Source organism: Thermobia domestica, chromosome 9 (assembly GCF_964235325.1).
Source record: "Thermobia domestica chromosome 9, izTheDome1.hap1.1, whole genome shotgun sequence".
Taxonomy (NCBI): Eukaryota; Metazoa; Arthropoda; class Insecta; order Zygentoma; family Lepismatidae; genus Thermobia; species Thermobia domestica.
Window position 1 is genome coordinate 280727824 of NC_137462.1, and position 25567 is coordinate 280753390.

Sequence of the window (25567 nt, forward strand, 5' to 3'; positions counted from 1 at the left end):
GCTATCAGTGTAGCCAAATAAGAGAGATATGAGGTTGTGAAGCTGAGAAATTATGAGGTTCGTACAGAGAAACGAACAAATGTACAACTACAAGAGTGCGGAAGAAACAAATGTACAATAGGGAGTAAACTACAGCATGGACAGCATCAAGTAACTAACGGGCTTGATACATCATATCAGGGGCGGACCCAGGATGGACTTCTAGGGGAGCAGTGGGTTGTAATACTGCTACTTAGAGGTACTTTCAAGAGCTCCAAACTCTGGGATGGATTTTATTTATATATAAAATAAGAAAGTTTCCGCATATTTTATATGCGCAAAATATTCCGTATGAAATATTTTGCGCCCGTATATTACTGGAAATCTGAATGCAGTGTGTTTTATCTTCATCATTGTCTCACTTGCTAACGTTTCCTATACTCCCGAAGACACCTATCACAAGTCATTGATATTTGCGAGTCGATTCTGATGTACTTTCATGCCACAGCTATTTTGTACTCTTTTCAAGCGCTACACCGCCGTTTCAGTGGTTTGGAAGGCATGCAGGATTTTGTGCAGTGTTACAACCCCAGACAATTTTAGTGCTCTCGAGAACGGTTAAATATATCGGTTCCATACAAACGCCATTGGAATTGCTGTGCTACAGGCATACTTGCTGTTCACATTTCCGTATTATGTCACATGGGACTTCTTTCTGCGGCTATTTTAACATCTGCTCTTTTAGATGAATCCTGTATCAAGCCCATTAGTCTCTTGATGCTGTGCATGCTGCAATTTACTCCCTATTGTACATTTGTTTCTTCCACACTCTTGTTGTTGTACATTTGTTCGTTTCTCGGTAAGAACTCCATAATTTCTCAACTCTACAGTCTCATATCTCTCTTATTTGGCTACATTGATAGGCCACTTTTTGCTTATTTTCTTTCACGTTTTATGCCAATTATTTTAATGCCATAAAATGGTATACGTTCTATTTGAAAAACTATAAGTTTGTTTTGGGATTTCAACATTGCTTGTGTGACACTACTGCCGTCTTCTTGATCACGTGTCCCCTTCCCGTAGGTATCAGGTTACCTGCATACACTTTTCATTTTCTCCCTTTTTTCGGAGTTTTTGGGGTATAACTCGGCTAGCGGGTAAATAAGGCATTTCCGCATCGAGTGACTATCACCACGATAATTAGCGATTCGCAATTAGTCTGTGTACCAATTTTCATAAATATCTAGCTGTCACGGTTCGCATACGTCCCTTGTAAGAAGGTTCTTTGTGCAGTGAAGGAAATTCAGAGAAGAACTATCGAAGAAAATGGATCCATGATAGACATCTGTAATTTTCTTGATGACAAGTTACAATGAAGGATACAATTAGAGTTACAGGAAGATGATAAAGTGATTAGAAGTCTGCGAATGAACTTAATGATGTTTGGAGAATATTTGAGTATTTATAAGAAGTTGAAGTCTCAGTTTTGCAGTAACCTGATGATGACGTTGAAGCACAAAGATGCATTTACACTACTGCAGCACTGGCTGGTTATATTCTGTGGTTATTACGATAAATGTCATAATGCTGTATTAGAATTGTATAAGTGAATTGAAAATTGAAATTTCTGTCGAGGAATTTGAAGTTTAAAATATACAAAACGATAATCATGCCTGTTGTTCTGCATGATTGCGAAATATGATCGCTTACTCTGATACTGAAGGTATTGGAGAACATGATCCTGAGACGAAAATTCGAACCCAAGAGGAACGGGAACAGGGAATGACCGAAACTTCATAACGAGGAACTAGGATAATTAATACCATTTACCAATCATTGTTAGCGTCATCAAATCTAGGAGGCTCAGGTGGGCAGGTCATGTAGCCAGAATGGAAGAAAGTAGAAACGCTCTTAAAGTTTTAACTGGAAGTCCAATCGGAAAACGACCATTAGGCGCAGATGGGAGAACAATATTAAGAGGATCTCTAAGAAATAGGAATACAAAGTAGAAACTGAATCCAGTTGACTAAAGACAGAAGTCAATGGAGAGCTTTTGTGAACGTGGCATTAAACCTTTGAATTCCATAGGTTATAGAGTTAGTTAGTTAAGTGAATTGAAAACAGAACACATTTCACAAATCTCAACTTTCGGACATTAGATATAAAAATGAGCACTTCCAAAAAAAAATGTGATTCATTTTCTATTCTGACTTTTCCGCAAATCTCAGTATAGAGGATCAAAAATTAAGAAAGGTGTTCCTTGTTTCTCTCAACCTATAAAGAGCAAAATAGCAATAGTTTAGTTTATCTATTACATAGAAAGTGTACTTTTCCAAGTCACTCCTTCAATTATGAAAGTTTGTAAAAAAAATTGTTTTATGTTAGTTGCACGCAATTTTGTGTAGATTATTGCGTAATCTAGTAGGTATTGGAATTTACATTGGTAGACATAAAAACTGAAACTGGTTTATAAAACATTCCGAAAAAATGATTTCTCAAAATCGGTTTGGCCTTCTATTAGAACTGGATCAGTCTTTAATCAAGCCTGTTTCGGTTTTAAAATCGGTCTTCTATCAAAACTCATTTCAGCTTTCTATCAAAAACAATTTTGACTTTCTAACAAAACAATTTTGGCTTTCTATCAAAAATAATTTCGGCTTTCTATCAAAAGCAATTTTGGTTTTCTATCAAAAACAATTTTGGCTTTCTATCAAAAACAATTTCGGGTTTCTACCAAACTGGTTTGCTTTTTGCTTCTTTGTTAACTTCTCTGGAATTAAAAACTAGAAAAACAAGAACAGAGACAGGTTTAGTGAAAATCACACTGATTTCAATAAAAACCCCAAAACTCTTTCGGAGAAAATGGAAACAATTTCGATGGAAAGCAAACCGCATTTTGAAGAAACAAAATCGAATGTCGATTTTTCACTTTTCGTTTTCTTATGGATACTTAAAAAAAAAATAAAAAACTTTGAGCATCACCAATTTTTTTAGAGATGGAAGGATACCAAATGGAGAAGGTGATAAAATGTTATAATAATATTGGTATTTTGTCTGCGATTAGGTCTCATGTATTAGGTTAAGTTCTTTAATAGCATTTTCTAGTCACTGTTATATTATTCGACACACATTATTTCTTTACCAGTTTAAGAGGCCGTACAAAGCACTTACCTGCATCGTTTTCTTAAACTAACACTAATCATCCGTTAATCCTTCATCTCTTAATTTATTCATCTTTTGCTCTGTAATGAATTGGGTTAAATTTTTCACTAGTTTCAATCTTCAACTGAATTGATATGCATAGAATAATCATGTTCTATACTGGTGCAGCAAATAGTGACTTCGTATATCTTTTTCTAATCTATTATGTCAATGTGTTATGATTATTGAATAATTGAATCATCCATTCAAAAAAAAATAATTAAATAAACTACAAAAATTAATTTTAAAAATCCGGAAAATAAAAATGGAACAGAACAAAAATAAGAAAAATAAAAATAGAAACAAGTATATAAATCACTTACACAACAGTTCACCTTTAATTAATTTTTAATTGTACACTTCTTTTTCATCAATTGCACATGCATGAGACATAATTTTTATTTTATTATCTCTTCAAATCAAAAACTAATATACCTAGAAAAAATTCACATAGATCATTCATAGAATATCAAAAGAAATTCATTACCAAAGAGACGGCATAACTGTCTACGGAACACATAACATACGGAATAGATATATTGAATACATATATCGCTATCAGCGGCGTACTAAAAGGGGATTTAATTCACCTTTAGAAAGGTATAAAAATTAAACATTTAACACATTAAGATTACAAAAATTCTGAAACCAAATGAACTTGGAAACCTCAGCTCCCTGATGAAGTTTTGGGTATGCTATTGTTCTCTAGTACAGTGGTTCTTAACTTAATTCCTCTCACGACCCCCATTTTATCACATCCTCTTTCCAGTGACCCCTAATAATTACTAGTTTGCAATAAGCTTGTGTGGGATTTTTTAATATACCTATCTCACGATATCTGTCTGTTTCTATAGAAAAGAAAATAATAGTAGAATCCATTTCTTGTATATACTGGATACAGTAACTTCCCTAAAAGTGAATGGATTAAAACCAAATTTGGTCAGTTCATTATATTAGAAATATCGAATTCTATCCGTCATACTGTTTTAAAATGATGGCCGTTAAAAAATGTTAAAACTTTGTAACTCCCTTAATTTTGGGTCATGTGATAAAATATAAAGTGATTTCTAACTCTGGATAGAAAACTTGGACAGTTGTTGAGTTGGACAGTTATTAAGTATTTTAAATGACTTTATAATGTGGGTCGTGAAGATTGAACCCGACAGTGATTTTAGACCATATCGATTTTAGTACGATATTTCAATATGCATTTTTTGTTGTATTTCTAATGTAGTTCTCATTAGTTTGGTATCGTACCTCTTTCATTTAAATTGATTTTTAAACACCTCTGCACCTTTTGAAAATGTTTAGTAGACCTATTTTTTCGTTGTTCTTAACAGTATGTATAAAAATCAAAATATGCCTATCAGAACAAAATTCAAAATAATATTTAAAAGTATTTCCCGGCATGAGATTTATGCTTTCCACTTATCTTTGCGACCTTCATTTTGAGAAACTGCTCTAGTACAAAATTTGTAAGAAATTGCGTTCTTATTGTAAATGAAAGAAATTCGAACTAGATCTTTATCTGGTTCAGAAGAATTGAAGTATTACATATTCTGTACTATTGAAACCTATTTATGTTTGTACTCTTCGTAATAGATTAATTCTTGTATTTGTTTATTATTCTTTATTTGTTTCTGACTGTAGTGCACATTTGAGAATGACTGTGTAATACGTTTGGACAATTTATGCTCCAGAAAAAAGTAACATTGCGTAATACAAATCCAATCTTTGTTTAGATTAATAAAACACTGAACAAGGGTAAAACAACTGCTGAAAATCTTCTCTCTTTGAAAGAGGGACCAAACGTCTGAACAAAGATGACACGTAAATTGTAAATATAGTGTGAAAGTTGTTTACTTACCGAACATGCAGGAAGTCCCCGTGTTGAGGGAAGTTTTCAATTGCGGAAAACCTAAAATAACAATAAGCATGTGTTCCTTCAAGAAAACCACAACTACAAACGAAAAATTATTTAACCACATGTTTTCAATATAAAGCGCTCTCTATATGTTTTAAAACCGGTTTTATTCGAACAATTATTTTGATATTTAACACAAAAAGATGACAGGAAAAATCATTGTATGTGTTGAGTATCTTAATTCTGTTTACTAAATTCATTGATCACATAAAGATAATGTTTCACATCACTAAAGATTGTTAATCATTAATTATAATGGTATTTTATCTGTTTGCGATTATTTCAACAAATCAAGAACTAATAATTATTTTTTGGAGCCTAATTGTTTATTTCAAAGCAGCTGTTGGGGCATTATTTGATGTTACCAGTTATTAAGAGTGACTATATGATAATGCCAACCTCAGAGGACAAAATTATCGATTGTTATCTTTTAAATTAGGCCTATCATATATTACAATAAATTATCGTTTATTCGTTATGCAGGTGATATTTGTAAGAACAAGTATAATACTGCTAATATTAGCAATAATGTATAAAAACTTATCTAGTAACCTTCATTTTCGAACTCCAAATTGGCGTTATATCAACATTTAAAAAAAAATAATGTTTATTAACACTATGTACTCTGAACACAAAATATTTCCAAAACGCAATTGAATTTAAAAAATGGATACAGGATTGTCATTTCCCAATTCTCAAATCGTTATTGATCTATTTTAGCAGGAATAACTGTTAAAAACACAATGTGTGTATATTTTATAATAATTTAATGCACATCTAGAATTCATTTGCACATTCAAAAACTGCAAAAAAAAAAAAAAAAAAAAAGTGTGTGTTCTAAAATTATCGTATATTGACATATTATGGCAAGGCCATTGTCGTATATTAAATTAAAGGGTTTAAATGATCTTATATCAAATTAAATTAGCGCATGATTGGCAAGCCTGTTTCACAAGCAAATGCTCTCGACCTCATTTCACAATAATAATTTTGTTATTCTAAAGTGCACAAAACACAAGTAAAAAAAAAAAAAAAAAAACACTTACAATGTACTTGGAAAAACAGTAGTTTAAGTATGTTGGAAAACATTATGAACGAATCATTTTTACGTGTATCGAAGAAACGTCTTAATATAAGTGATGAATATAGGATAGTTAATATTTATTTCTATCTCATCTTGTACAGTATAAATGTATCCTTCTGATATAGTTTCTAGCCAGGCGACGCCCTAGATTTCTCTTTCTTTTATCAGTTACGTCAAAAATTCTAATTTCCGCCACCCCCGAGGGTGTTCCGGTGTTCGATGTTGTTGTTGTTGTTGTTTTTATAGTTCCGTTCAGCAGCGAGGCTATATAAGACGTGGACCTACTAATTAATGTGGAATCCGAACCACATCAGTTCCCACCGAAAATCGAACCCGGGTCTCCCACACAAAAGGCGCGTATGCTAACCGCTTAGCCACAGAGAAGCTCTGTTCCGGTTTTCGAGTACACCTGAGAATTTTTAAGGAGTGTTCAGTCCCACACAAGAGAGAAGGAAGAAAAATAACGAAAAGAAGAAGAAAGGAAAAAGAATAAAGTAAAAAAGGAAAAGTTTGAATCTTTCGCCCCATTTCTTAAATTGTAGTAGGGTCCGATTTTTCCGTAGAGGGGCTAAGGATATAACACATTTTTTAAAACTAAAGGCAAGTCCTTCATTTCAATTTGTTTCATCGTATGAATGGACATTATACATAAATATGTCCTTGATTACTTTTATTTATGTAACTTCATTTGCTTTAAAATTAGTAAATCAAAATTAGTTTTCAAAATGGGTCACGAGAACTAAGAGAGGGGTTAAAATCCAAGAATATCCCCCGAAATACTGTGAAAAGAACTGAATAACACTTTCCACTGTGAAAAGAAAACTATTTTTGTTTTAAAAAATACCTGAAATTGCATTTTCAGGAGAGTCAATTTTTAAAATTTTCCGGGGGTGACATCTGGACTAGTAGCTAATGATGAAAGTACCTCTAGAGCCACCAGTTCAGGATGTAGACACGGGGAGGTAAATTCCTCCGTCCTTATCTATTATATTTTATTTTAATTAATGTTTAAATCTTACAGAAAATGAAGAATGTTTAAAAAAGCATCTGAAAAACGTTTTAAATATAAACGAATAAACGACGTCAACATGTTAAAATAAGTAAAATTGAAATTAATGATACACTTTGTGCTCTCATTTAACTAACTTGAGAAACTTTGTTCGATTCTCGTTGGGAGTTCATGTTGTTCGGATTCCACGTTAAGTTGTAGCGTCTCATATAGCTTCGTTGCTGAAAGAGACAGAGATGGCGCGGATCAATGGAAACTTGACCCATGACACACTGACCCATCATCCCTAACCCATTACATGCTGTAACCCTCTTTAACCTAATACCCAGCATGACCTACCACCCACCGTGGCCTACTGTGACCCACTCCAACCTCTCACCGACCAGGACCCAGTTTGACTTACCACCCACCAAAACCCATCGCCATCAATTCTGATCCTTGATCCACCCCCTCTCCACTAACTAAAGAGTTTACATTTGTAATAAAACAAAGCTGTGAAATTAACTCTAAAATCCGAGTTCCAATGCCTACGGTCAATCGCTCAAGCACCGCTCTGTTACAATACCGGTGGGTCTGAACTTTACGCTATAAAATGGTAAAGTGTTAGCCATGGGCCATATTACGATTATATAATTTTAACTTCTCCTTAAGTGCTTCATGTTAAAAGTAAAATAACTCGTACCGGTATGTAGTCCATACCAGTAGTTCTTAGTAAGTTCAGAGTTGTGGACCCTCTTCAGGCAAGGTAGGAACCCCACAATTTTAAATTTTCGTGTGTGCTTAATATAGGACTAGTTGAGATGTAGGTGACGACATTAACAATTAAAAACAAACCTTTAATTATTATTAACACATACATACAGTGGGTTCCTGGCATTATTTACATCTTGTATAAATTATGAGATCTAAATAATGCCACGAACTCGTGGGGATCCATGGACCACCAATTGGGAAAGATTGGTTTAGGCTCCTATAGATTATAAAATTTAATTTTAAAATCTAAAATTTTGTAACTATCGGGTCGCGACACACCTTTTGGGAATCGCTGTACTACCATATTGTTTAAAGAAAATTGGTGAAGTCAATGCAAAATTTACTTACAGCATATTTTGGAGCATTTTAAATCTTTTAGTGGTTTCCTCCTGTCTAATAGTCGAATGGGGTTGTTGTTCGTGTAGACTTATTATTATTATTATTATTATTATTATTATTATTATTATTATTATTATTATTATTATTATTATTATTATTAGTAGTAGTAGTAGTAGTAGTAGTAGTAGTAGTAGTAGTAGTAGTAGTAGTAGTAGTAGTAGTAGTGGTGGTAGTGGTAGTAGTAGTAGTAGTAGTAGTAGTAGTATTTTGCATTCATTCTTTCGATCAAACAATCAAATAAAAACTTACAATAATATGTTAAAACAGAAAGCAAGAAACGTCTACTCAACATTAACAACTCATGAAAAACGGTCATGATATAAAAGAGGGAAAAATATTTAAGATTCCTCTACTACTTAGACTATATAACTGTGCAGTGTTTTAGATATGAAATGAAATCTTTGAGTTTTACGTCCCAATGCCGGTTAGGCTAAAGGAAACCGTAATGATGAGTAATGAATGAAATGGTTGAATGAAGAAAGTGGGACCCCGAGGAAACCCACGCATACGGTGTTTGTCCACCACGAAGTTAATTTGGCGGGGGCTGGGATCGAACCCGGGACCCCAAGCACCAGAGGTGAATGCTCTGCCACTGAGCCACCGCGGTCCCTGCAGTGTTTTAGAGTTCAAGCCAGAGTTGGCGTGGGTCAATGAAAACTTGACCCACGACCCACTGACCCACCACCCACCATGACCAATGACCTACTGTCCCACCACCCACCATGACCCACCATCCACCATGACCCACTCTGACCCACCACCGACCCACCACCCACCATGACCCACTGTGACCCACCACCCACGGTAACCCACTCTAACCCACCACCCACGGTGACCCTCTCTGACCCACCACCCAACATGAACCACTCTCATCCACTTTGACCTACTCTGACTCACCAAAATCCATCGTCATCAACTCTGAACACGATCCACGGCCTCTTCTAAACTGACTAAAGAGTTTACACTTGTAATAAAACAAGACTGTGAAATTGTCACTAATCGGAGTTTGAATTTCTAGTCAATCGCTCAAGCACCACTCTGTTACAATAACAGTGGATCTGACCTTTAAGATATAAAATGGTAAAGTGTTTGTCAGTGAGGAAATGTAAACAGTTCGAGGTGGGGGGAAATTAGTGTGTACCTAAAATATACTTGTACTAAGAGAGTATTCTTTCATGTGTTAATTTCTGAACGCATTCCACAAGAAACTTTTATTCGCAGGAAAATACCCCTGTACAATATGGAAAAGGTTATGGTTTCTCAGTTCACAGTATTTTTCTCACAAAAGACTTGAAAAATCAGTTGTTCATAGGGTATAAAGGTGCTCGGGTACCCTCTGTGAGAGCATCTCCATTAAGTATGCTCATAATTGTAATTTGTGTAATCACAAAAACACCACGTTAAATTTAAGTTACAAATATGCATAATTGCAATTATTATGAATATTTATTCAAAGTAATTTACCTAAAGCAAAGAAAAGACTTACTAAAAATTAGGTACAAAGTTGAATAACACAAATAAGCCATTAGTAATACAAGTATACATTTTCCGTAACTCGTAATTTTCCACCTTAAAACAAATCTGAAATCGGATTTATTTCCTGTTGGTAACTTTTTCGTGGTAAATCATCCGCAGTGGAATGATGTCCATCCTTCAGCCAAGAAATAACTAGCTCGTCTACTTTGAGCTTGTCTAGCGGTGGGCCATTAACATTGATGAGCAACAAGTTAGACAATGTTTGAGCACTTAGTGTATTTCTAATATTAGTCATCTGTAAATTCATAAGGGGAAATTCCCGTTCGTACTCTGTCGTGGAAATTAATAATATTTCTACCCGATTTCTGCAACTTCTCATCGACAATCTACTTGTTAGACTTAAGTCTGATAACGAATTTTCTTGGTCAGGTTTGAAATATTCAGCAAGAAGTATCATCTCTCTATCACCATACAACATCTTTTCCATATCGACCATGTCAGTTGGCAATGTCGAGCCATCTAGAACAGAAACTTCATGTACCACGCCTTTGATAGGGAATCTTGTGAATAAATTATCAATTAAAGCCTGATAAACTGATGATTTCTTATTTGTTTATAAATTTAATTTTTGTAATTACACATGAAGATTTGATACCATTACCAAGTTCCCTACCCCGTCTAGAAAGCGAAAGGAAACGAGGTTCCTCGAAAGTGTTCAGAGTTGAATGGGAATTTCCCTCCTTCTTCAACTTCAATTACCACACTGCTGTTTGCCATATGCCAAATTACGATGAATTTCAATTAAGTTATCATAGTATAATCATTTCCTTGTTGCATTATCAGTGAAAAAAAGATGAAATTTCAAAGTTCCAAATCAAAGTAGACCAACGTAAAGGGAGGAAAAGTGTAAAATTTTCCATACAATTATGCGTACAATCCAAACTTCAAATTTCCGTGTAATTAAGCTTACAGTACAAATTTTATGCCCATTTTTCTCACAACTTTATGGGTTGATTGCCCTGTGCTGTAAGCGCTCCAAGTATTAAACATAAGCTTCAGCAATTATTATAGCAGAAAGCAATGGATATATGAAGCCAAGCACTGTATTTTTTGTTTCTAATTTTTTTCTTAAATAACATCGATCGTTTTCGATCACTTTTACAAACCAACTCACTACCAATTTTTCCACATATAGAAAGTGACCCCCCCATATAAAGGAGAATTTAAAAAAATGTTAGGACACACTCTGTTTATTTTCAATAAAGAACTAATACACTGAATTTCAGCTCCGTAAGTTTAACGGTTTGCGAGATACTAATTTTTTTCGCAAAAATTCGGATCCTCTCTATCTCCTTAGGATATTATGCATTATAATAAAAGCAATATAACATCCCAGTTTGGATTAAGGCCCTACTATATACCAAAAGTAATTTCATTTGACTTTGCAATTTGACCGTGATGATCAGACACACATAGTTACATTCAATTTTTTTATATAATAATTTATATATTACAGTGATTCAAAAGTGTATTTTTTCCAGTAGTTACCTCTAAAAACTCACAGGTCTTGAAAGCCAAGTAGTAGTGTAAGTCCTATTGCTATTATTACTATTAAAAATATCAATATCCAAAAGTGCCTGAAGTTCTTTTTTCACTTGGTTAGATATACTCACCTCAGGTAAGTAGACAGAAACAAGTGGAAAAAAAAGGGAAATGGTCTTGAAAGTAAAACGGAGACAAATTTACCATTCCTCAGAAGATACTGTCTACAATGCAGTGAGCAGAGAGGGTCGGTAGATCATACTGAGTCGGTGGGTCACGGTGGGTGGTGCGTCGCAGTGGGTCATGGTGGGTGGTGTGTCACAGTGGGTCATGGTGGGTGGTGGGTCACAGTGTGTCACATGCTGTTGACCCACTACCCACTGACCCACCCAGAAAACTTGACCCACTTGACCCACCGACCCACTGACTCACTCCATCTCTGGTTCAAGCACGTTCCAAACTTTTGATTACGTCAGCCAAGTCTTTATATTTACTTATTTTCGTACTGAATTTTGTACGTATGCTATGAGTAGATATCAGACTTTATGCAAATGCATATTTTGTTTGCTAATTTGCATCTCTGTTAAACTTGGTAGGGATTTTAAACAACAACAATACAGCTTGGATTTGAAGTTTTATAGTGCATATAAATGCATATTTCTAAGGTTAGAGCTAGTGCTTAATAGCATATTAATCATATTCAATAAGTTTTTATTTTAAATGTATGCTTATAGTATGGAATAAATCCAGTTTTAGTTTGTATTTTAAATGTACTTACATGTCTATGCAATCTTTTTTTTTTGGGGGGGGGGGGAGGATGGAAGAATGCCTAGTTAGTGGAGGACCAATAATGTTAGCAACCGATCAGCAGAGCAAAGACGCATACAATTGTCAAGGTGTTAAGAGCATGGACACCCGAGGGGGGCGCTCCCCTGGCACACAAAAACAACCTAAATTTCTTAAGATTTTCTTATTAGAACCAGGGAGATATCCCCTAGAAAATTTTCTTTGGGCGTCCATGGTTAAGAGAAATCTGATAATAATGAAGACGTTGTACATATCGTATAGACATCAATTCAGAAACAAGAGACGCGAGGAATACTGTTCAGTGAATGCTTAGCTCTAGTTGAAATTAGGCGTAAACTCCAATCAGGTCCTGATAAATTCGGGCGTTCTGTGAAAAAGAAATTGATGGATGTTCTTGCCAGAAACTCCGAACACAAAACAATTGAAGACATGGGAAAATACCTTCAAGGGTTAAATTTCAACTTGCCAGAAAATGTAGACATTAAGCTTGCTCGTCTCCATAAAAATTTGTCTAGTAACATCTATTGAAGTTAGCAGATATTTTCTGGCTACAAATGTCACAAACTGATACTTAAAAAAAAAAAAAAAAAAAGCATCTTCTGATATACTGTGAGGCTAATTACGGGAAAGAGTAAATCCTTAAAAACGACTTTATTTATTTATTTATTTATTTTTTGTACAATGGAAACATGTTAAGGTTCGTATTATTTCGTGTAAAATAAGTACTCTAAAATAGAAATGTGAAGAAAATCTAGAGATTTTGTTCTCGTGTTACTGTGTTTATTTTTTAAGAGTATATAAACTGTAACTATCATTAAATTAAATTCTAAAGAGAAGTCCCCGAAAGGTAAATTATCCTTTCGATGTTATATTTCACCTACAAAATTTTGTCATACCTATGCTGCGTTTGAAAATTCCTTCTTTTAATGCATTATTAGTGTATACTAAGAGCGTATTTTAACACATTCAGCAGCATACTTGCATGCATATTTCATGAATTTTAAGTGCATAAAAATCCGATGTCTAGTTATGAGCCAATGGCACTGTTATATCTATGAAAGTTACTTCTTGGTCCATTTTATGGTTAATAGTGGTGTGGGGTTTGTTTGCAGGTACCGTCAAGGGTGCCGATCCTCGAGGGCGAGGAGGCCCGGCTCCCTTCAAAGCTCATGTGGGACTCCGCATTGTATTTATGAATATACAATATTTGGCATAATTTGAATGCAATTTGTCTTAAAATCCTCATATATATGCCTTCTGCATCTGAATGAGCCCCCCACATTTACAGAGAAATCGGCGCCCTTGGGTACCGTTACATCTGTTCTGATTTCTCGATCCCAGTAGAGTTTGTATTTATCACTTTCAAGTACTGGTATTTGTAGTATGGCTTGGTATCGGTGAGTAGTTTCATGTGATGTGCCAAACACTGTTGAATGCTTTTTGCAACATTGTTGTGTCTTTTTAGATAGTCTATGAGGGCCATTATACGACATGAGGTGATCTGTTCAATTGTTTCTGATGTATCCCCGCATTTTCTGCATTTTATCCGACATTTCTTTAATATGAATTTACATTATTATTATTATTATTATTATTATTATTATTATTATTATTATTATTATTATTATTATTATTATTATTATTATTATTATTATTATTATTATTATTATTATTATAAGTAGCTCGCGTTATATGAAACACCATTTCATCAAGATTCTTATTATTGTTGCTGTACTGTAACTTACCATAAGAGAACCTCCTAATTAGAGCCAAATTGTCTGCGTTTAAATTAGTCATAACATCATGCAGCGTCCGAAGGATGTGCTTTTCTCCCCAAGTGTGTCTGACATTTTCTTCAACGCATCTTTGTAGATGAAACATACTGAAAATTCTAGAAGGAAATGTCACATAACACGCCCTTCGTCCAAGTTGCCCTTCTAACTTAGCGTGTGAAATGTTTGAAGTAGACTAGATAAATATAATGGGGAGTTGGAGCCCAGAGAATGCTATACAATTTGAAACAAAGATGTGTTGCATAGTCACTAGAAGTCCGGGAGCGGGGACAATGTCCTTTGGATACAGATAGACTACTCTTACGTTACACTTTTTTATCTTTTCTCCCATCAGACAATCAACACAGAATCGTCTCTACTTCTTTATTTCTCTTTCTTCACTAATGGATGCTAATGAATATTTACATAAAATACATTCAACTTCTATACACAGTGGCGTATTAACGATTTTGTTTCGGGGGGCTTTGCTATCTTTCGGGGGTGGTGGGAAGCTTTGCCTGAAAATGTGAAAGTTCTGCAAGATATTTCATATACTTTACTATAGTAAGTAAGATTTCGGGAAAGAATTAAGCCCGGAAGCCCCCCCTAAATACGGCACTGTCATACATATTCAGTTCTTTTGTGGGTTTAGTAGAATACTTACTTAATGTCAAGACTCAGAAGATGTGCTTTTCTAATATTTGACTTCAGGACATTTTTCTTAAAATAGATATCTTTTGGGTTTTATTTTGATGAACGCTGGTCGTAAAAGTTGAAATAAACGAAAATAGTACTTTTTTCTCTTAAAATTTAAAATTTCTTCAAACTTATTTAATTGAATTTAAAATACTTTTCTTGATGGTTCACTCAGTAGAATTAAGACAATACGCTACTATATGGCAGTAACGTCAAATTGCATATTAAAATTCTGAATCGTGTGTCTGTGTTAAGTACAATAATAATCAATTAAGTACTTGACATTCACTGACAGTTCATTTGACGACGGTATATTACCTTCTTTACCTAACCTTTTTGCTTTAACTAACGAACTATTTGTTTATATATTACCCAACCATCTTTTTTCATCTTTTTCCTTCCTCCACACCTTCTATTTATTATGTCCCTTAAGGTTCAATCTTTCCTCAGGAACTTAATACCCAGTTTCTTTTCCCTCTTTCATATGGCTTCCAGTATTGTTCTATTCTCTCCATATATCCAGTATTGTTGTTCCTTATTAGCTTTCATTCGGTCCAGCTATATTCCATTCTTCTTCATACATATTTTCAAAGTTAATTTTTATTCTTCTGCCGTTTCTCTCATATACATGATTCTACTCCATAAGAGCTATAATGTATTCAGAAATATATAATGGAATTAACTAGAAATACTAATTCTGTAATTTGTGTGGTTCAGTCTTCAATGTGTTTTGCGTTTAGTTTTACATTTGTCGCTAGTTGGGACTTAATTTATGCTGCTGTTCCTCGATTCAGCTTGCTTGATGTTAATTGCTTAGTGATAAAGACTGATTTGCTGTGGTCGAAAGCTTGGACTACATACTAATTTAATAAGCACAGCTGTGAGAATGTGTTCTTTCAGAGACAGATGGCCCTCTAGACGTTTTTCCACTTATCTTCCATATTGTAATATTTGTCGTTGCACATACGACTTAATTGACAACTTATCAAATCATGAGCACTAGTTTTAGAAATCTCCTTATGCAACAATCATTTCCAATCATGGACTTTGTGGATATAATACTTATTACTTGATACCGTGTACTGTTGGTGAAATGCAAAACCAATTTCGAATCCTTATGGGTAATTTTTATGTTAATGCAGTGAAACCTCTAAATAACGGACACTTATGAGTAGAGCTCCAAGGTATCCTGGTTTAGAAGGGATAGTCCCAAATGTACACGCATGTCCAAAATTATTGTCGTATGTCTATAAATATGTTGTTCTAAGGAATATAATTTGATAACGAATTCACCCGGTATTTCTTATAATGTTAGTATGTGTATAATCAGCAAAGACGTATATGTGGCAAATTTCATGTCAAAAGAGTAGTAAATAAGAACAATAAAACAAAAATAAAACTGAAAATGAAATTAAATTTACCATAAATATACATTTCCCGATTATACACATAGTATCAATATTAAAATATCCTGCAAAATCATTATCAAATTATATTCTTACCAGAAGACAGTTATATATATGCGACAATAGTGTACAGAATCTACCTCTGCTTATCAAGGGAAATAGTTCCGTTTCCGTACAAACAGGCGCGCACCCAGAAATTTTTATTAGGGGGTCCGCGCTTTAGGGGGAAGGGGGTCAAATATTACAAGCCACTATAAAGTATTGAGCGGGTATTATCCTGCACTCGAAAAGACGATAAGTAATTGTAAAATACTTCCACCTATATTTTGAAAACATAAATATAGAAGTAGATTGCTTTCATAAGAGACAGAGCACAGATGAAGTCTAAGATCAAATTTTCATGCTACATCAAACATTTCCCTGTCAAACAAGTATAGTTTTATTGACAAAGTATACAAATGTATGTTCAGTTAGGAAGTTTTGGGTGGGTCCTTACCCTGCTGTTCCCTCCCCTAGCGGGTGCACCCCTTCCTCCGAAACGTAAGGTAATATCATTAGTACGATATTTAAAAAAAAAAAAAAAATCTCTAGTGATCGATACCACTGTGTTATGAAGGTTTTATTTGTAGGATGGAAATCAGTAATACTAAACGATATTACAGTGTTTTGAAATCAGAATTTCACTGTCAGGGATAGTCCAGGAACATCAGTAATTATAACTTCAATAAATACAGAGATAACACAAGTCATCACCTTTTGCAGCTAATATAGTGAATCTGTGGAGAACACTAGCAATGATTTTTGCATTTCTAACTCTTTTCTAGTCGTTTACATTACTATTTAGATAATATGGGATGGTAACCATAAAGTTTTAGTAAGAAAGCATGGATTTACATGAATTGAAAATTGATTTATTTGGATTCTTCGGACATAGAAATTCAGTGTAAATGGGTCTCCGTAGTATTTCTATGACTTCTCTTTTCCTTCTTTATACAAGTATTTCCTATGTTTGTAAGTATGAATTGCCAATACAGTAGTACTATTAAAATGTACAGCAGCAAAATCTGGTGTTTCGTGAAGATATTATACTTGTTGATTCCTCCACGTAAAACTGGATCTCATTAAACATTTCCAAAGTTTGTGGTTCAATAATCAATAAGTCTGATATCCTGCAGAAGGATTTCCTCGTATATCAGATGTTAAAATTAGAGATGAAATTATGGTTCCTCAGATTCAACAAGTTCAACAAGATCAAAGTTTGAAGCATGCCTAACAGACCAAGAAATAACGAGCGTGAATATATTGCAATAAAGTTACATAAAACTTCCTTAGGAGTAGAAGACACTCGAAATACAAGGAATTTGTGAATAAAGTAATCAACGCTTACGAACATTTATGATGCAACGTGCCCTTGAAAGTGCATTTCAGGGACTGAAACTTGGAGTTCTTTCTAAAAAGTTGCAGTGATGTATCGGACGATCACGGAGATATATTTAATAGATATATAGCTATCATGCTGGACTATAATTCACTAATGCTGGAATAATACTGGACTATAATTCAGAACAACAAGAGCACTCTCAGCTTCTTCTGTCACAGAAATTTGTTGGAGCTCTTTACATTCCTGAATATATTGATATGTGATTTTATTTCCCACCAATCTTTTCCTATTTCATTGAACCAGATTTCTTTCGTCTTTTGTTATCGAAGAAGATGAAGATGTCAGGTTGACCAACCTTGTTCAGCCCATTCGAGCCACGTAACCATCTTCTAGATTGCCGTCTTTTAAATTCACCATTAAAAGATTTTGGTTCCAAGATTTTTGTCAAGATCATTTTTGTTTGGTGTTCAATTTCTCGATCATACCATTTGTTCATTCTGACGTTTCGCTGCATACAGAGCCTGTGATCAGATGACAGTGCAACAGTGTCTGAGCTTGGTGTTCAGGGATATGTGTTTGTTATTGTTGTTCACTCTTTAGTCAGATAGGTAAGCCGTTTTGATTTTATTCATATGTGATACGAAGACTTCTTTTTCAGATAATAAGAGCGGCCATGATGGACAATAGTGAAACCTGGGCAATCAAAAGGGACCAGGAAAAGAAGATATGAGAATGTTAGGATGGATGTGTGCTGTGACGAGGAATGATAGAATTAGGAACTACATAAGGGGCACTGTTGAAGTGGGACCCTTGAGTAAAATATTTCAAGAATGGAGGCTGAGATAGCTGGGATGGGACAGGTAGATCGAAGAAAGGATGAGGAAAGCTGGAATAAAAAGAAGAGAAGAAGAATTCAAAATGGGATGGAAGGACAAGGAACAAAATGATTAGCAAGAGAGGATGAAGAATAGAAGACACCAAGAATAGAGTAGAGAAAAGGAAAAGAATTAAAGACGGAAAAGGCCATCTCATACAAACATGGGCAAACGCGGAAACAAAGAAGAAAATGAAATGAAATATTTGAGTTTAACATCCCAGGATTATGCTCTTTACGCGATGTGAGACGGAGGATTAAAGCAAATGCATGATGATAGAAGGAAACGGGAGTACCCGAGAAAATCCGCGGACACTATGTTGTCCACCACAAACTTACTTGTCCGAGGATCAATTCAAGAACCCCACGCATCAGAGGTAAGCACTCTACCACTGAGCTACCGTGCCCCCCCCACAAAAAGGAAGAAGAGGTTCTATGAAAGAAAGAGAGAGAGAGAGAGAAAATACAGTTTTATACTTTTAATGAAGCACACTATCCAATCTGAGAGAGTGAAATACTTGCTACTCTGTAAATAGGCTTATCCACTATAATAAGTAAAGTCAACATTTTTAGTTTAGCGCAGGTGGACCACGGTGATTCAGTGCTAGAATATTTATCTCTGCTGTGTGGGGTCGCTGCTTTCATCTCCGCCCAAGTAAGTGTGTGGTGGACAACATAGTGGACGTTGGGTTTCTCGGGATGAATCCCTTTCCTCCCACAATTTCATTCTCCTAATTCAGCCTTTCCTAACCTGGGGTCCGTGGACCACCAGGAATCCTCAAGACGATCTCAGGGGGTTCGTAAGCCAATCTGAAAAAAGCATACAGAGTGATGAGAAAGAAACCATTTTAATTAAATGATCGAATTAATAATGACAAGGCAATTTGTGTGAGAAGTGATATTAGACTACAAGAAGTTACCTATAGGCCTACTATAGGCCTACGTACTTTTATTTATATATTTGCAACATCTTAGTCAAGGTGTTCGGCCCCAGGTTTGAAACTCAGGACACGACTACCCGATTACGGGATAAGCATCATACGGCTCTAACATGATTATATCACTACAAAGAAAAATAAACTTACACCCACACCTATATATGTAGAAGAAATAAAAAATACTAACCGTATATTTTGCAAGAGGTTCTTTACATGCATTGTAGACGCTAAAATGGGCCGCAGCAAGGGCGCCCATGTTGTGGTTTCCAAGGGGGGCAATTATAAGCGACGTTTCAAAAATAGTTCCAAATTTTGCTGTAACTAATGTAAAAATTCTATTGGATTTTCGATATTCTGAAGTACAATTTCCTCTAGGGGCGAGCGCCCCACCTTGCCCCCCCTGATGGGCACCCTTGGGCTGCAGTATGGAAAAAGTTGGGAATGGCTGCCCTAATTTTTCCATAATCATTCACTTGCCTTAATGATCCGTCTCCCTTAGCCTAAAGGACATAATTGTGGAATAAACTGAAAGATTTCATTTTAGTTTAGTTCAACATTTCTTAGGCTTTTCAGTCTAAATCAGCTCCTCCAGATTTTGACTTTGCTTCGGAAATCCGTTAAATCGAGAAATATGTACGTAAAAACGGTACATTAAATTTTGTTTAATCAAAAATAAGCAAAAGAATAATTTCTTTCATTTGAAGAAGCTTAAAGATATTTATTTATCACTTTTCATTATTTTAAGTTGACGTTATTTAGGTTACAGTTGTATAATGTGAATCCTTGGCGCAAGAATTCTATTTACAAAGTTACGAAATAATGAGTTATGAAACCAGCCTCGCTATAAAGTGTGACAGACATAATTATATTAGTTTTCGTAGCAACGTAGAGTGTTTATTACAACAGATTTTTTTAAAAAAAGAAAAGGAAGGAAAAGAAGAAGAAGAAATTAGTTTTAAAGAATATTCTGTGGAAGAAGTAGGCAGGAAACAATAATCAAGTGGCAGTCAAAGTCCTCGTTTGGCTCCCTCTACCTGCGCATTAGAGAAGCCACGCGGAGAAGAATTGAATTGGTAATTGCGGAGGTGTGACAGGCAAATAACACGGTAGAGCGGCGATTAAGGGAAACGCTAACAAAGCCCAACGAAGCTCATTTGTTCATTTAATTCCAATGACAGTGTTTCTTCGCGCCTCTACAACCATACTCATCAGGCCTTGGAATATACAGTTGCTTCTGCCCAATTACACAGTCAGCATGGCAGCAGAAAACACTGACATAAACACTGCCCAGACTTCAGCTGTTCAAGCAACGGTGCTGCCATCTAAATTACGTGCAACACACTTCTACCATGTTCCGTTCAAGACAACGTTGACCGCTAGCCTACAACCATTTTGTTTCAAACTTTTTATTATTTATTTATTTTAATACCTTTAGCGTCTTACTTCTTTAGGTTGTTAGATCCAGGTGTGGACCTAGAGTTTTTGGTTCTAAGGGGTCTAAAGTTTGAAGGTAGGACTATACTACAAGACACTATGTGGTATTAAGCCCGTGTATCTATGCCCGAAAAGACAGTAAACAGTTATTAATTACTGCCATCTGTGTATATTATCAGAATATATATATATATATATATATATATATATATATATATATATATATATATATATATAAGGGCGGATCCAGGGGGGGCTACGGGGCTATAGCCCCCCTTCCTTGACGCTCAGGTTTACACTGGATAAAATGGGCTTCAATTCTGCTTTACACTGGATAAAACGGCAAATTATGGTTTAGCCCCTCTCTTGATCATATCCTGGATCCGCCACTGTATATATATGTATGTATAATTGAACCAGATTGTTTTCATAAGAAAAGAAAGAGTACAATCAAAGAGTAGATTTAAGATCAAATATTTGTACTACATAATAATTTTTCTGCTAAACAAAGTATTAGTATTATTTAAAAAAGAATCATACAAACTTATGTGAGTTACGAAGTTTTCACGACTAATTCCGGGCGCATTGGATCCTTCGCATGGATACAAAGTCCACCATATTCCGGATTTGTCATATAAAGTGACTACTGTGTATTTTTCGATGGATCAGAATTAGGGTTGCCATATTACCCGATTTTAGCGGGTACCACCCGATTTTCAGGTCCTACATTCGTCCCCCGCTTAATTATCTCTTAATCACGAAAACCATACGCTTTTTGGACTGAAGGGTTTATGCAATAGAGATTTTTTTAAAGAAAGTTAAAGGGAGTTAAAAATATGTAAAAAATGTGGCATAATCATACACATTATGGTCCAACTCATGAATACTAAGGTATGATCTCCCGGGTGCGTGTTTCTTTGATGACCTTTCTGTCCAGTTCAACTGTACAAGTTTATGTTTTTATGTAACCTTTAATTATATGTTCAGAAATGATTGCAAATTGAATTACGGTATCCTTAGCATTTTGTTTAGATTAGATTCATTATTAATATTTTTTTTTCTTTTAAAATGATTATGCTGTATTTAATATATTGTGAAATCGTGATAATTTTGTATGTTAGTATAGAAATGTTATGAGATGGACCTAAACTCCTAAATATGTTTTACATACCTTTCTTATGATAAAAATTTAGAAATTATTTTGTGTTTTTTTAAAGAGGAAACCTTATGAACAATATCTGCCATGTATCGTTTGCTTTTTTTTTTTTTTTTTTTGACAACTTCCTTATAGATATCCTTACAATTACAGATATCTTATTGTAATCCTTATTTATCCTTACCTTTTTTGAACTTAATAAAACATTAAAGGCAAAAACTAAATTTGCTTTACTTTAGTTTCGTTCACTTAACAAACAAACAAAAAAATCACTAAAAAAAACAAGGATCCCAGGTTAGTATTTGTAATACACAAGCTCACATCAGTACTTACGGTTGAGAATCCCCGCTTTCCTAATTTTAAAATATGGCGACCCTGATCAGAATAGAAAAATATACAGTGTGCCCATAAAGTCTGGTTATAGGGGGTCTATAGGGAATTCTAATAATTTGTTTTCGACGTATCTATTGCTCATATCCCGCCATTTCAACCACCAATCAGAAGAGCCCAATCACACATACATGAAGTATATATTCCATACACTATATTGCCCCATCATATTCGCCTGAAGATGAGGACGATATCAGCCCTCTAAACGTCGCAAGATATAACAGTAGGGGGTCTATTTACCTGGATGATAGCCCGAGAAGACCTGTTCACGATTTGTTTTTGTTTTCCAGACTGAATGATGGCTCTGTGTAAAGAAGAACGAGTCGAGTTGGTACTCTTAAGTGGACGAGAAGGATGGTCGTATCGCAAAATTGCTGAAGAATTGATTCGACACCCTCATCGTCAACCTATTTGTTTTACTGCCGTCGGGAAATTAATCACAAAGTTTAAAGAAACAAGCAGTATGTTGGACAAATCCCATCCCGGATGACCAAAGACTTCAGAAGAAACGAAAGAGTCTCTCTTGGCTAAGGTTTATGCTAGCTCAAAGAAATCGCTTTTTTGGACATCAACGGAGTAGGGTGTTCAAAGGTCAAACATCCACAAAATTCTGACAGAGGAGAAGTTTCATCCGTACAAGTTACAGATATTGCATCACTTAAATGATGTTGATCCCGATAAACTCATGCAGATGTTTGAATGGTTTGCAGATAAATTGGATGAAAATATCAATTTTACTAAAGACTGTGTGTTGTTCAGTGATGAAACTGTGTTTTATGTCAATGGTGAAGTGAAGATTAGAAATTTAAACCGCCTGACAGAACGCATTACCAGTCAGTGTGCTGAAATCGACGGCAATTCAGACCTATTCCATCGAATTCACCTTAATCTTGCAAAGTGTATCAAATTATACATTGAACAGCAGGGAAATCATGTTGAAAATATTATTCATGAACATTAAATTGGCTAAAATGTACTTTTTTCACATATACCCAGACTTTATGGACACACTGTATATGAAATTATGAAAAATATTAAGCGTTGGAACTACCTGAAGTACCCCAAATAATTCACTGGTCGAGAGCTCCTTCGTGGCAAAGCGGTTAGTGTACGCGCCTTTGGCGTGGGAGACTCGGGTTCGATTTCCGGTGGGAGTTCATGTGGTTCGGATTCCACGTTAATCAGTAGGTCCCGTCTCATAGAGCCTCGCTGCTGAAAGGGATGTTACTCAAATCAACTCAATTCACTGGTCGGCCCTACTCTCTCCTGAAAGTAAGTTGGTTCCCAATAATTTTCCTAGTAGACTAGATTCTTCTTCACAATATACTAACCAATTTTAACTATGTTTTTATTTTTTTTTTAATATTTATTTATAGACATGGAATATACACTCCAAACTATATAAGTAAATGCAGCGTTACCGTCGGAGAGTGTATAAAACTACTGTCTAGGAAAGGCGTATTTTAAAAAAAAAAGGTATTATGAATCTCTTGTGATCATAAATGATATTTCTTTAGAACTGTTAGCAAGAAAAGAACGTAAGTTATCCTTTTGGGGCTGTGTGGTTATAATATGCTCCTTCAGGACAAGGGACCATTGGCCATGTTGGTTATTGATTTGGAAATAGGTAATGAAATAAAATTTCTTGTATAACGGCCCACGATTATGCACCGAGGTTAAAGGAGACAGTGATGAGGATAATAGATGAAATAGTGGAATGAAGAAAGCGGGAGGACTTTTTCCATGCCGTGTTTTCTCAGCACACAAAGCTCACATAGCGCGAGTTGGGATCGAACTACGGATTCCACGCGCCAGAGATGGACCTCCACAACAGACTGCCTGTGACTCTGATCGTTCAATTGGAGTTTAACATCTCGTTCAGCATAGAGGTTATATGACACGTGGATCTACAGTTGAACGTGGAGTCAAACTACTAAAGCTTCTAACGTAACTAGGATATTTTGCTAAGGGGCCATGGTACCTTACTTCTGGCTATACCAGCTTCAGCCTGTGCTCCAACGTTATTCTAGGGCTTCTCATCTTCTACATATGTCTGTGCCAAAGAACCAAGTTCGATTTCAGGTCGTAGCTCATATGGTTTTGCGTAAAGCTGTATGTCCACGTCTTACGATACTGAAAGGTATATTAAATCTCGAAAAAGAACCAGTCAATCACAACCAACCACCTACGGCAGTAGTTGTACGTAAACACAAATAGTGACTCGTTTGGAAAACTGGTATTGCGAAGAAATGCATTCAGTTTTTCGATTTCTGTGGGCGAAACATGTAAGTGCTGACGGCTGACCGATACTGTGAGACCTTAACACGATTGCGCGAAGCAAGCAGAAGGAAACGACCAGAACTGCTAACCGAATGCGTCATCTTTCTTCACGGGAACGCGCGCCTGCTTACAGCACAGAAGACCACCACGCTGTTGAAGTATTTTCACTGGGACATCATCGATTACCTTCCCTACAGCACGGACCTCGCTCCAAGCGACTTTCACTGCTCCTGCATTTGAAGGAGTACCTAAAAGGCCATCGCTTCGGTTCAGACAAGGAGGTGAAACACTTTGTGAGAACGTGCGTGAACACACAAGGACAGGATTTTTACAAGGAGGGAATCTTGAAACTCATCCCACGATGCGACAAGTGCTTCAGCCGATATGGAGGCAATGTCGCGAAATAACCTAATGTGTGTATTATCTGTTGGCTGTATTAAATAAAATATACACGTTTCACTGCATGCTTTGTAATCTTACTTTTTGATCATCCCTCGCAAAAAGAAGCATAGACTTCATCCGCCTTATGCAGAGTCGTTTTGAAGTATGATTAACGTCATACTAAAAGCCTGACTACTACAGGAACCTTATGTTAGTCGAACTCTTTAGTATGGCACTAATCACGCGTCAAAATGACTCTGCATACGGCCCCATATGTGTAGTGTTTAACAATAACTTGCAACACGCATTCTCATCCATCAACACTGTTGCCAACAGATGTCTTGAGAAAGTAGCTAAATGACTCACAGAATCTAGCTAAAGATAGTTAAACTTACCTCAAATTATATTATAACTAACAGAATTTAACAGTGAAGTGAGCAAATTCTTTCCTAATTTTAGTGTTCTAACTTAAAACATACTGTAATATTGTTTCTGATAGACTTAAACACTTTAATGATTTACACTTAAAATATTTTCAGTACATTAAGTCCTTCATTGACAAGGAGAGTTAAAATCGATTGAATTATATCTTTAGTTCCCAATTGTTGCAATATTTCTGGTTACATTTTAATGACATTACTAGCCTAGAAAGACACTAAAACCACACAACCCAAGCCATAAATAC

The 25567-nt window shown here is 35.4% G+C and overlaps 1 protein-coding gene across 2 annotated transcripts in view; it reads right to left on the minus strand.

Moving 5' to 3' along the window:
* Positions 1–25567, minus strand: part of LOC145660711 (visual system homeobox 2-like) — a 402468-nt gene that overhangs the window by 291516 nt on the left and 85385 nt on the right. Inside the window, exon 2 of one of the 2 annotated variants that reach the window (XM_081726071.1) lies at positions 5048–5098. The exons of the other annotated variant lie outside the window; for it this stretch is intronic. Coding sequence (XP_081582197.1) covers positions 5048–5098 — 51 coding nt within the window. The remainder of the gene's footprint in view (positions 1–5047; positions 5099–25567) is intronic. 2 annotated transcript variants of the gene reach the window in all.